Raw genomic sequence first — 13856 nt, 5'->3', positions numbered from 1 at the left:
CAGAAAATGTTTGTGTTGATATTTACATTAGGCTGGAACTCTACTCAAGCCTTTGCTAGCCTCAAGTTTCAGATTATATCAGAGAAGAGATTGGGCTTTTTATAGGTCTATAGATGAAGGACTGAAATTGGGTACAAGTGTTAACTAGTTTACCACATTTCTTCTTACGAAAGACTCACGGATGCTGCTTTGGAAGTACTTCTGGACACCTCCATGAGTCTCTGGGTGCCCACAAAGCAAAGCAGCCATGCACAGAAAGAGAACCAGAGCGCTTCTAAAGCAGCTATATGAGGCAAGAAAAAGGCATGGCTCCTCTAAGGTTCAAATACAGACCCGTGTGTTATGAAGCACTTTTTTAAAAGAAATTGAACAGTCATAGCACATAATCAAAACCCCTAGGTCTCTTCTCAGTTTTAACATCGGTGGTCTTCCTGTCTACTTCTCTTTCCATCAAAAAATAAAATAAAAATAAACTAGTCCCACAACTCATACAATTTAACGCTGACCATCAGATTTTTGGGATTTCCCCCCCTCCTCCCAATTATTAAACCCAGCATCATGTCACCACACTCCGTCTCAGCAGTGTCAACTCAGTTTAAAGAAGCATAAGACCAGTGAGATCTGGAGTGTTTATTTTTTGTACATCATATACATTTTATAATAAAATTAATATTAATTGCATATGGGTTTGCCAGTCTGGTTCGAAATGCTGCATATAAACATAATCCTGCTTAATGAACAGTCACTACTTTTTGTTTAAATCATCTTCCTTAGATAAGTGAAAAGGTTGAAGTGGGGCAGTATGGCTATCCAGGTGTTTGAAACTATCCACAGGAGAAAGTAAAGGGGACAGGATGCCGTTTTAAGAACAGATCATGCAACAAATGTATTATTAAGAAGTCTAGAATGATATGCTATCTATTCCTAGCCAAATAGCCTTTCTTCAGGTGGCTTGAACATTAGTCTACCTGCCTTCTGCTCAGGCATTCCTTGTAAATGTATCTGTACATCAAGAGGGCACAATGCATGCAAGAACACCTGTTCACGTGTAGGCAAAAATTGCAAAGTTTCCCTAAAATATACTGCTTTTAGACTTACATCACCAAAGAAATTGTCTCATGCATCACTACATGAGAGTCTTGGGTCTTAATTCCCTGCTTAAGAGATTTTGTCTATAAATATGGTGGGAAAAAGTGATACTTCTAAATATACTGCTCAAAAAAATAAAGGGAACACAAGATAAGACATCCTACTATTAAATACAGTACATTGTGTTGTTTAAGTGTTCCCTTTATTTTTTTGAGCAGTATAGTTAAGTGATATTACTTAACATTACCAGCAATGTATGCCTTCCTCCTGTGGCAAGCTAACTAGCAGTAAAAAGAATGTTCGAGCCCATCTCTATACCCATTCTTTATTCTCAGGGAGTTTCCATACGCGTAATATCAAAAAGGTAATGTATCATTTCACCTTATTATGATCACTGCAACATTCTGACCATGCATATCTTTATAGACAGATAGTGATTTAATCCTTTGCTCATCAGTTACACATAATTTTTGGTACCTCTTGGCTAATTAAAAAAACCAACAAAATTCGAGAGCTAAGAATCAAATTCAAATTATAAAATGATTATTACTAGGGTGGAGAATTTCTAAAGGAGGTTGTACATGGCCTAATATATAATGCAAAAATTGTTGTAACATCCTTAATGGCTGCAATGAGAAGAATTGTAGATAATCAAAAGCAAGGTAGAAAGGCAAAGTAATACAGCATTCATTACTCTTTAGGTTGCACTCAGTTTTAAGGTCCAGGAATCTTTTATCACTGACTTTTGGGTATGACAAAAAAACACCACCACCTAAAATACTTGTGTTATGGAGAAAGTAACTTTCTAAGTTATGTTTAATACTACTCCCAGCTGTGTAGATGATCAGAAAACCAGGCTGCCATTCACTGAAACTCTTAATATTCTTATAATCCTCCTTTAAAATTATTGCAAAGAGCCAGAATATCTTAAAGTAGAAAATTCACAGAATCCAGGATTGATTCTTGATACCTCAGTCGCTGTTGTTTTAACTTCTTTCCAACATAAAATGAAGAGGGAGATGGTTGATTTCATAGCTTTTTGTGCCAGTTTCTGAACAATCCTGTTTGTCATTACCTTTAATAGAGAATGGACACAACATAATTCCACCAATAACTCCTTTAAACATATACTTCAACCAAAACCAGTAATTCTGCCAGTAGAAATTGACTGCACAATGAAATCCTGAACGATTCAGTATTTACCATTTGCTGGCCAGGAATTGGCATGCAATATTGACTGAGCTCAATCTCTTGAGTTTATTCTCTTCCCTATTTAGTTTCTCATTTAATTCCTGGCCGTCTCTCAATTTCTTTATCCACTTTTTGAGTACCTCAATTTGGAACTATTAAAGGAAATGATGCAGACCAAGTCTAATTTATTGTTATTCCTAAAGTTTGTCAGAACTCATTAGCTTTAAAAATAAAGGATTACCAGGACATAATCTGGCCCCTCTTAAAACTATGCTTCATATTGGACCAATATCTGACATTTCATTGAGCAGAAATCTAGGCACTGCATAAGAAGTTTAAAAATCTTGTAAATGATTATATTTTTGAGGTTATCAACTTTTCCCCTGGTCTCATAAATAGAAAGTTGCTAAAACCTGTTTGTAATGCAAACACCACTTTTCTTATGTTGAGCAATTTCATTCATTGCAATACTGATCTTCTAAGCTAATCTTCCCCAATTTGATTTCGCTAGATGTACTGAGATTTCAGCTTCCCTCATCTGCCAGTGTAGCCTGAATTGAGGAAAACTAAGGAAGACTATACAGAGGAGTTTCACCATAAAATGATAAAAACCACCTAATATAAAGTGATTCAACTGAAATACTGCTAGAAATGATGGTCTACTTATGATATTTACTATTATGGAAAAAGGAATGAGCTAATTGTCCTCAGCAGAAATGATATTATGGATTAGGTAGTCGTCAATGTGGTACAAACATTGAGCAAAACTTTAAAAAAATATCAGGAACTTCAGTGTGGCTGGCTACTATTAAGAGTTCTCTCCACTCAAATAATGCTGAATTTCTTCTTTTAAACATTCAACATGTAGTTGGTGAATTCTGAAAAATCTCAACATCAAAAATGCTTTTTGAGATTCCAATTTAAGAAATTACAACATTTAACAGTGGACTTATGCATGCAAGTAAGAACCATGACATCACATGTTGATGTGGATGTGTGAAATATGCACTGCAGAGCCAACCACACACACACACACACACACACACACACACACACACACCCTTCATAACACGTGACAATCACCTCAGATTTTATGCGCTTTTCAATGAAATCAAGTGTACATGTTGATCTGGAAGCCATCATCAGCCCTTACCATTTTCCTGAAGAATTCAAGCAATTGGAAACAGAAACATTTCCTCAAAGAAATAGACTCGGGGAATATTAAGAGAAAGTGCTGAGAAGAGGCCATTCTTGTTCCAAAAATGACTCAGGGAATAATGCAGTAAACTTCTTTGTATTTCTCAAGTGTCTGAAATGTTTCTGGAAATAAGGTTCAATATGGCTACAGCCAGTACAATACAACCAAAGTAAAAAAACTCAATTCAATTTCCCCACATTGTGAACCCCATAAAGGCATGGCATATCCAGTTTTCAAAATGTAAGGATTCCCTGAATGAAGTCCCAGCAGCTTAGGAATCTTAAATTACTTAATGGAGAAATCCAAAGATTTTTCTCTCTCTTTTATATAAAGTTAACAATAAAACAAACAAAATGTGTATTTAACAGCTCCCTTCCCTTCAAATGCTGATTTTCTCATCACACTCTAAAGCACACAAAAAAATTGATGTTTCCAACAGAATAAATGCCACAGCCCTAAGAAATGCTGAGATGCAATGAAGGGAAGATGAAACTAAATGAAGCAGGTCAGGGAAACTGGATTTCAGTAGGTGAAATGGATCTGTTTTGCAGTTTAGCCAAACTGGAAAAAGAAATTCCCAGGTCCAGAAGCTGAAAGACAAAGACATACAGATTAGCAAATTAAGGAAGCAAATCATCAAAGCAATTGTTGCAATACTGAGATCTTTTAAACAAAGGCAGATTCTGTAGCCCACTCAGAAAAGTGATTGAACAAATTGAACAAAAAAAAATTATAATTATTATGGGAACAGATGCATTTTGGAGTGACTGGCAAGGATAGGAGGTAAGGTTTCTCAGCAAATCAAACCTTGATTAAACAAACAAATCCACAACTGATATCATGCATATAAAGCTCCCAATATCTTGTCCTTCTGCAAAGGGGTCAAACTTGGCTTTGTGGTCGTCTATCATTTTAAAACGTTTAATCCTAATTTAATGCTAATGTTCATATGTTGTTTTTTTATCAATTATATTACATTATATACCACCCAAAGCCCCTGTCTGAGGGAGATGTTTAGAAATATGAAATATCAATCAATACCTAAAACGTAAACTTTGGGCACAGCACACAAAGGCCTAAAGCACATTTGTTGGCACCTTCAGAGGGGACTAAGATCTGGAGAGTGAAATACTTTATGATCCCCTGCTGGAACTATATTTTGTATAAATGAAACAACCTCTACTGAATTCCTGGGACCAGAACTTAATAGGTTCCCCACTTGTCCTGAAATGAAGGATCGAGAGACTGCCTCAGTTGATACCGACAGGCTGCTTTTCTCTTCAAAAGCAGGACCTCTTCCCTTTTAATATACAGTGTGAAAAATGACCCACCTTCAAAACTAAAACTTCCAGGTGTTCCAAAGAAAGCTTTGAAGATATTATTAGCATCAAAATCTATTGGGAAATATAGGTGAAGGAAAAAAAAGTAGATGAGAAGAAATTCTTGTTTAAATTTACGTTTATAGTCATAAAAGTTCTGAAAAGCTATTTTGCAGCATTTTTTTCCTTATGTTTGCCTTTCCTTCAAACCTTTTGATTATGCTATTAAACATTAAATGAAAGTAGTAATCAAATTCAGTTTTATGTAATATATAACATTATATAAAAAATATATAAAACACTTTCTCTCAAAATTTTGGGTATATGCTGACCCTCCTTGTTCCCATTCCGTAACTAATCACCTATGCACAGAAAAGTAACTAATTAAAAGCCCTCTTTAGCACCTACCTCCCATATTCATGCCATCTTCCTCTAGATCCTGGCCACTGTCATAACGGGCCTTTTTCTTTGGATCAGAGAGAATGGTAAAAGCTTCACCAACTTCTTTGAATTTCTTTTCTTCCTCTTTTTGGATTTCAGCACTTGCTCCACTATGCCGATCTGCCCAAAAAAATAATATGTGGGAGTGGTGGGTGAGACAGTGAGAGAGACAGAGAGGAAAAAACTGCAATGAGAAAGAACAATTGATTCTAATAAACAGGTGAAAAGAAAGCTGTTTATCAAAGTGATACAAATTTAATTAAGTACTGAAGCAGATTTGTGTAACTAGATTTTTCTCCTCTCTTTCTATTCAACTAATTACTCAGGGCAAATATGTTAAAAAAAGGCCTTTTCTGAGTCACCTTTCATATGGATCTGAATATCCAAACAGGTGTGCAATGGAAATCATGGTTCTTCAAGTAGCTAGACTTTAAGCTATTTGGAGCTTTAAAAATTAATACCAAAGACCAAATTGTTTCCTACTAAGCAATTGGTAACTAGTGCCAATATTTTAGGGCAGGTGATATGATCTGAAAATTATTTATTGCATTTTTTAATCTGTAGATTCCAGTTAATTCCAACAAATATATGACCTTTCTGTATGTTCTCTAGAAGATTTCAGCTCTCTATTGTGGCTTAGAAACAACAAAGATAAGTGGGGTACAATTGTATAGTGGGAACTGTAACATTTATTCATAATGTTCTAAATGAAGAACTTGGAAGAGAATAAAAAAAAACCTGTTTCATTATCAAGGACAAAACACGAGTATTTGCAACTAGAAACAGTGTTACCCTAAATAACAGAAACAAAGAATGATCTATGGATTTTGAGATTAATGTATGCACATGCACTGAACTCACCCACGAACCCTTTAGAACAGCTTTAGTTTGCGTGAGTATCTCCACCCCTGGGTTCCAATCTCCCATTGTTTCTCTCATTTTTTTTTCTTACCGTGTCTGGTTTTCATGACCAGGAATAATGAATATAAACAAATTTCCAATTAGCTAATGAGCAACAGCAGAAATAAAACTGCCCTCAAAAGAACAGTGGAGAATTTGGGGTTGGTGGCAGGATTTCATGGCTGTTATAGGAAAGTTGGCAATTCCAGATGCTGAGTGGAAATGGAAAACCTCAAAATCTTGTAGCTTCAGAGAACATGCTGAAAATTGCCTTCGCATCATAAGTGATAGGGCAGTGCGTGGTAGAGTCTTATAGATATTTTTCTTCAAACCCAGATGGAGGAAAAAACAGTAGGAGAAAAGCCTATAGCTACAGAGCATTTTTGCTCTTTTTCTGTAATATTACATCATTTAGCAACTAAATTTCAGCTCTATTATCTTTCATAATGTCATCATTCCGTAACTGAAGCTTGCTCATTTTGTCATACATTGATAGGAGCCTCTGATCATTTGATGAGGCAAATGTTTTTTGGCAGAAGTCAAACTGATTTAGTCTCAGCAATGATTTTTTTTCCTTTTTAATAACAATTGGCAATAATATTTTCTACTTTGGAGCAAGTCAAGATCACAACCCTGTACAGATAATTCTCGAGGATTTGTTAATTGGATCACATTAAATGAACATGATCTCTCAGTTTTACCCAATGCATTCGTTAATTGAATGCACAGGTCATTAACTGCACATGAGATATGTCAGGGTGGGGAAGACCATGGGGGGGGCCTAGTGCTTCCGACACCCAAGGCCTCTCCTGACCCACTGAGATATCTCTTGTCCCCCCCCCCATTCTGTCCCACTGGGTCTCCACAGGCACTGGACCTGTGAAGAATCACTTATCTTTCGAAGATATCGATGATGAAGTCTCTCCAGACCCTATGGTTTCTTTCTCTTCTCCCAGCACTCGAAAAATGGAGCAGTGGGAGCTGAGGCAAAATGGGACTAGTCCACAGTGCTCAGCTTGGCTGACTCACCAAGGCTACCTGCACACAACACCTGATCCGCTTTCGAAACACCAGGCAGCTTTGGTGAGCCTGAAGGTGCCTTGAGGAAAGGGGAATGAGGCCTGCATAGGTGCAATCTCGTACCCCTGAAGTCTGCGGTCCTCTTTGCAAAAAGCTGTAAGCCTCCGTTCTTCACACACAAAGCTTTTTGCAAAGACAGGAGCTTTCAGGGGCGCGATTTCACACCTCCCCCAAGTTTCTGTCCCCTTTGCTCAAGGCTTTTGGCACAGAGAACAGAGGCCTGCAGGGGAGTGATCTTGCACCCCTGTGGGCCTCCATTCTCCTCGTCAAATGCCTTTTGCAAAGAGGACAGAAGGGTATATAAGAAGACGGCTGCTTCTTATATTTTCTATTTCCTATTTTCAAAAGGTAAGTGAGTGATGGGTGACAGGATGGGCAGGGGGAATGTTACAGCATCTCTATGGTCAGTCATAGGAGTGAATGACTGCTGTGGTGCTGCAACATTCATAACTTCGGGACTATTTTGTAAGTAGTTTTGGGGGGGGTGTCATAAATTTGAACCATCGCTAAGTGAACTATTGTAACTCAAGGACTACCTGTAGTTTCCTGGCTCCTTTGGAACTTTTATAACTTTTGGTCTGAAAGTTTATTTTAGTATTACATTTTGTGAAAATATTAGGAATTTAATTTTTGTGTTCTTTAAATGTGCTTGGATAAAGGCCATGTAGTACTAAGGGGATGGTGTGAAACCATCTGTTTTATAGTGTATTGTACATAACTGTGTTGAGAGAATGACAATGGAGCAATTATTCCATTTTAAATAAAGCTGTAAAAATTGAAATTGCATCATGCCACTTTCTAAACAAGAAAAGAAAAACAATCTTCTTCAGTACTTCTGAATATTCTCTTCTTGTTCCTATTGAAGGGACTCGTTACTGTGTACCCTCAGTTCCAGAGAAGTTGGAACTCAACAACTTAGTCAGAAGGAAAACAAAAAGAAGTCCTCAAGTCTCTTATTCTCTTCTTGGAAGTTTACTGAAAATGTAGCAGTATCAAAAAACTCATACCAATGCACCTTTTTGAATATTTGATTTGTATCACTTACCAGTTAAAACTCCTAGCACAATGATAATCACAATTACTGTAATGGCTCAAAAGTCCAGTAATGTTGTCTTCTGAGACAACTACATTCTCACCCCACCTTTTTCACCCAATCAAAGCTTTGGCAATGTTAAAAAGGGGAGAGGAGGGTCTTGCACTAAGCAGACAACAGAGGAGCCTTTGTAAGAAAGCTTACATTGTCAAGTATATTCCTTTCATGACATTCTAGTTCCCTCAGTTAAAGAATCTCTGAACAGTTAAGAGTGGAACTGGGGCAACTTTTTTTGTACCTGGGTGATGCATTAGGGCCCGTTTCCGGTATGCTTTTTTAATTTCATCTTCAGAGGCATTCTTATCCACACCCAGGATCTTGTAATAATCTTTCCTTTTGCTCTTCTTCAATTCCATCTGTGCATTCTTGAGTAGCTGTTTGTGTTCTACAATATATCAGAGGGAAATGTTTTTAGCTGCAAGAACAAATTACACAATGAATGCAATTCTCCTCCAAGCAGGCTAAATAAGGGAAAATTCAGGACTAATAAAGTACATTTTGATGCAATATACAATAGTTAAGATTTGTTGTCACTGGCTCCCAATTTAGTTTATTTTTAAAAGGGGATAAATTAGAACTACTAACAGCTGTTTGTCTGGAATCTAACTATATACTATTAAAAATCTCCTGTTTGTCTATTTGTAATATTTAATTGGGTGAAACTGTGCATCATAGGGCAATCATTTTAGAATCAAAGTACCTCAAATGAGGTAACTTAAAGAATGTGTCCAAAACCTGAGATCTATCATTCCAGTAGAACTGAAACTCAGCTGCCGCAGTCATGTGATCCATCATTTCCAATGATTCCTGCCAGCTTTCCACAAGGAAAATCATTGGGGAAGCTGGCAGGAAGTTGGAAATCTCAGGCTGCCAAGTAGGTAAGTGGCTACTGCTGGTTGGGGGAGTGAATGAGGGGGTGCACAGGGATGGTGTGTGTGTGTGAGATTGTGAGGGAAGATTAGTGCACACAGGTGCTGTGGCGAGAGTTAGGGAAGGTGCATGAGGGTGTGAGACAGTGTGAGGAAGGTGTAGAAAGGGTCAGTCAGAGAGGGTGTGCACAGAAGTGGGCAAGTGGTAAGTAAGTAAATATCTCTGAAAGGATGACCCAATAGATTTTGTGTTATCTAGTATGTCTTAAATACCAAGAAAACTCAGAGTGAAGAAGTCTGTGAGATATAATTGCTACCATCCAGGCTCCAGAGTGGCCCTAGCCATGGAAGCCTGACTTTGCTCAACTGCTCTCATTCAGACAAACCTACCTCACAGGGTTGTTGTAGTGAAAAAAAACAGGAGCAAGCACTATGCATGCTGCCTTGAGCTCCTGAGTGAAAAAAGTGTGATATAAATCAAATAGGATTGTCTGAAAATAATAATTAAGACTGGTTTTAAGCAATAGTGAGTAGTGTACCCATCATCCCTAGTTGTAGTAGCCTAGATTAGCTAATAAATATTATAAAAAACCAGTCAAGTCCAGAAGTAAATGCTCTATATTTACCTTTAGTTTTCTCTGTCTGGTAAACCTTTTCATAATCTCTCACAGCATCTTCATATTGCTCTGTGTCCATGTAACTAAGCAAAGGCATAATTAACCTTTTAAGTCTCAAAACAAGCTACAAATTACAACAGATTACCGTAAGTGAGAAAAAAAATCAGAAAATGATTTGAGCTAAAGTGAAGGAGAAACCCCTCCTAACCTATTTTTCAGCTGTGAGCCATCTCTACATACCTACCAAGTCAGGGAGGAAGTACTGTATAGAAAAGTGATTTACAGGATATCAAATTTGATATGATGAGCAATGTGGCCTAATTTCTAAACCACTTGAATCAACAGAGTACTGCAGCTGAATCTAGCAGAAATTCATGGAATAGTTTTGATCTGGTGCATTTTAACCCCAATTATCTCAAAGGTTTGGAATGAAATCTGGAGTGAGCAGAAGCAAGAATATAGTCCTAAACTTCTCAAATGTAAAAATGAGAGAATGAAAGTACATGGAAAAAAATTTCAAAAAGGAAAATAGTTGTTTTTTTTAATTGTTTAGCAACTGCCTCATTTAGCAACCATTTGCAATTATGAAGATCTCATCCTGTCCCATCCCGCTCGTTTCCTGGTTAAAAGGATTAGCTGGTGACATTATGGGGGGCTCCTTTCACGTCCCCATTAATGTGCTCACGGAAGTGGTATCTATTTATCTACTTGTGATTACTCGCTTTTGAACTGCTAGGTCAGGAGGACCTGGAGCGAATGGAGCTCGACCCACTACACAGCAACTCTTGGGTCTCGAACAAAGGCTTGCTAGTCATCAATCCAGCATCCTAATCATGTGAGCCACCATGCTCCTCAATCCTCATATTTATGACCTCAGCAGGTCTGTACAGCAAAGGAAAGTTGAACATGAACATTCAGCAACCTAGCTGAGGTTGCTAAATAAGGGTTACCTTTATATTCTTCCCAATGCAGTCAACTCACTCAGCTAATATTAGGTATCAGGACATTCTAAATCAAAGATTTAGTATCTTCACTACTTCTTAGATTATTAGACTAGTCTTTCCTAGCATTATTTGGAATTGTTCTTTTTAATGATATGCTACCCTGACACCATTTTTTGTTCTGTCTAAAAGAATTTTTTTTTTAAATTATTAAGTCAGGTATTCCCCTGCCTCCAATTTTAGTTGCCCATTCTTACCACTGTGCTCTTCTTAGATAGGCCTTGATGTATGTGTCGTCCAGTTTGATAGCATTTGTACAGTCTCCTATTGCTTCACATAACTTTCCAAGCTGGAAGGCAAACACCAAGCTTAGGAACTAAATCCTTTGGCATTATTTTTAGTCTCTAAGAGTAGAAAGCAATACATCTCAACTTCAATCTTCCTTTGCTTTAACAGGTCCCTAGGTAAGTTTAGATCATGGCTTTCTGATCCCTTAGCACATATCTAATAATAATAATAATAACATCTGAAGCTGTATGGAAAAACATCATCCGAAATAGAATCGCTGCTCAACACTGTCCGTATATATAGCCAAGATATTGGAATGGAGTTTGGCTTGGATAAATGTGCCACACTTACTCTCAAACAAGGAAAAATAGTGAAAACCGAAGGAATCAAGATGCCTCACAAAAATAACATTAAGAGTCTGGATGACGAAGATTACTACAAATACTTGAGTATCCTTCAAGCTGACAACATGAAGCACACTGAAGTCAAGAAAAAGTCCAAATTCAATGGAGGAAATACCATGAAGGCAATCAACACCTGGGCAATTCCAGTCATTAAATACACAGCTGGAATAGTGGACTGGATTCAAGCAGAACTAAAAGCAATGGATGGGAAGACCAGAAAAATAATGACAATGAATCATCCCCTTCATCCACCCAGTGACACTGACAGACTCTTATCTACCAAGACAAATAGGTGGGCGTGGAATACTGCAAGTAGACCAGATGGTTGAAGAAGAAAAAATGGCTTTGGAAGAATATCTGAAGGACAATGATGAAGATGCACTCAAATTAGTATATCAGGAAGGCTTACTGACTACTGGAGAGACCAAACTGGCCTACAAAAAAGACCAAATGAAGAACAGAATAGAGGCATGGGAAGACAAAGTACTACATAGCCAGTACATTAAAAAATAGCTGGGAAAGCAGATAATAACAAGAACTGGCAATGGCTAAGAGCAGGAAAATTGATGAAAGAGACCGAGGGACTAATTCTGGCTGCACAAGACCAAGCCTTAAGGACAAATACATACAAAGTCAAAATTGTGAAGATAGCAAGAGATAGTAAGTGCTGCCTATGCAAAGAAACTGAAGAAACAGTGGACCACCAGGTAAGCTGCTGCAGGAAGATTGCACAGACTGACTACAAGCAGCGGTATGACAAAGTAGCAACAATGGTGCATTGGAAGATCTGCAAGAAATATCATTTGCCTGTAAGCAAGAACTGGTGGGATCATAAAACAGAGAAAGTCATAGAAAATGATAAAGTTAAATTGCTCTGGGACTTCAGAATTTAAACAGACAAGCACCTGCAACATAACACCCCAGACCTAACAATTCTCGATAAGAATGACAAAAAAGTCTTGATAGTGGACGTGGCAGTGCCTGGAGACAGCAGAATAGACGAGAAAGAACTGGAGAAGATAACAAAATACAAAGACCTACAAATAGAAATAGAAAGACTGGCAAAAGCAAGCAAGAGTAGTACCAATAGTAATAGGCGCCTTGGGTGCAATCCCAAAACAACTGGAGCACCACTTGAACACCATTGGCATTGACAAATTCGCCATTAGTCAATTGCAAAAGGCGGCCTTACTAGGAACTGCTTCTATCCTGTGATGATATCTGTAATACCATCAAACATCCACATCTGCCTATCCCAGGTCCTTCGTAAGGACTTGATAGGTAGACAAAAATGCCAAATCCAGTCTGAACATCTGGCTGACTGTGTAATGATCAATAATAATGATGATGATGATGATTTAATCTTCAATTCAATTCACAGTTTGGGACTGGTAAAAACATAATAATTTAAGTCCTAACCAAGGATCTAAGTCTGAGTATATATGCAGCTCATCTAAACCAGGCACTCCAGTTCTTGACCATCTTTGCTTGTTTTTGCACCATTTCTTTTATTATGTGAACATATTTCATTCTAGTCACTTTTGCAGTACTTTCAACTTGCTTGATTCATTTTGCATTCCCATTGTGCTTCTTGTCATTTTCCCACAAGTTCTTCCAAATTTCATGGTATTTTCTTTATTTTCTTTGTTAGGTTTTTCACTTGTCATAGCACCATGTCCACTTTCAAGAGTCTTATAGAAATGATGCCAGTTCACTCAAAATTGTGAGTTTTGTTGAAACTGCATTATTCAGTTATATACTTTTTCTGTAATAGCTATAATTCTTTGTTTCAGCTATTCAACCACAACTACAATTTCCTTTTTTTCCAGGTCATATCTTGTTGTCAGGCTAATTCTGATTTTTTTTTATTCTTCAGGTTTTCTTGACTCAAATTCTTCAAATTACTTAAATCCAATCAAATTCTTATTTTTAACTCCAGATGGATTTTACACTTTGGTTTTCCCTTAAGTGCTTTATTCTTTTCAACTTTCAAGTTTAATTCTTCAGTAGTAACATAAGGTGCTGCATACATTAGCTGGTTTATTTGAGCTAATGTTTCTGTTAGAATAGTCTGGACAGCTTCGTTCACATTCTTCAATAATTTAGCCAAATTTCTCTTACTAAGAGATTAATTCAGTTTTGGCAATAAAATTCTTTCCATGTTTTCCATCTGAGTCTTAATTTTCTCAGTTATTTCAGCTCTGGCTGTTGGCTCTTCAAGATCTAATCTAGCTTGCTTCTCATTCCTCATCTCCTTCTCTAATTTCCTTCCTTCTCTCCACTACTTGTTTCTAAATTATCTCTATTATCAGTTACATTCGAGTCATGATCTTGAGCTGCTACTACTATTACTACTACTACTACTTCTATTGATTTAATCTTCAATTCGATTCACAATCCAGGACTGGTAAAAACGTAATAGTTCA

At 37.3% G+C, this 13856-nt stretch overlaps 1 protein-coding gene across 3 annotated transcripts in view; it reads right to left on the bottom strand.

Moving 5' to 3' along the window:
• Positions 1-3558: 3558 nt before the first annotated feature.
• The window catches only part of DNAJC7 (DnaJ heat shock protein family (Hsp40) member C7), a 38122-nt gene continuing 27824 nt past the window's right edge, over positions 3559-13856 (bottom strand). For all 3 annotated transcript variants that reach the window (XM_081344301.1, XM_081344303.1, XM_081344302.1), the window contains 6 exons: positions 10996-11087; positions 9807-9880; positions 8550-8696; positions 5206-5358; positions 4810-4872; positions 3559-4068 (listed from right to left, as the gene is read on the bottom strand). In XM_081344301.1, coding sequence (XP_081200427.1) covers positions 4031-4068; positions 4810-4872; positions 5206-5358; positions 8550-8696; positions 9807-9880; positions 10996-11087 — 567 coding nt within the window. In that variant the 3' untranslated portion in view covers positions 3559-4030. The remainder of the gene's footprint in view (positions 4069-4809; positions 4873-5205; positions 5359-8549; positions 8697-9806; positions 9881-10995; positions 11088-13856) is intronic.

This window comes from Vipera berus (assembly GCF_964194415.1).
Source record: "Vipera berus genome assembly, chromosome: Z".
Taxonomy (NCBI): Eukaryota; Metazoa; Chordata; class Lepidosauria; order Squamata; family Viperidae; genus Vipera; species Vipera berus.
This window is presented reverse-complemented; position numbering and strand designations above follow the sequence as displayed.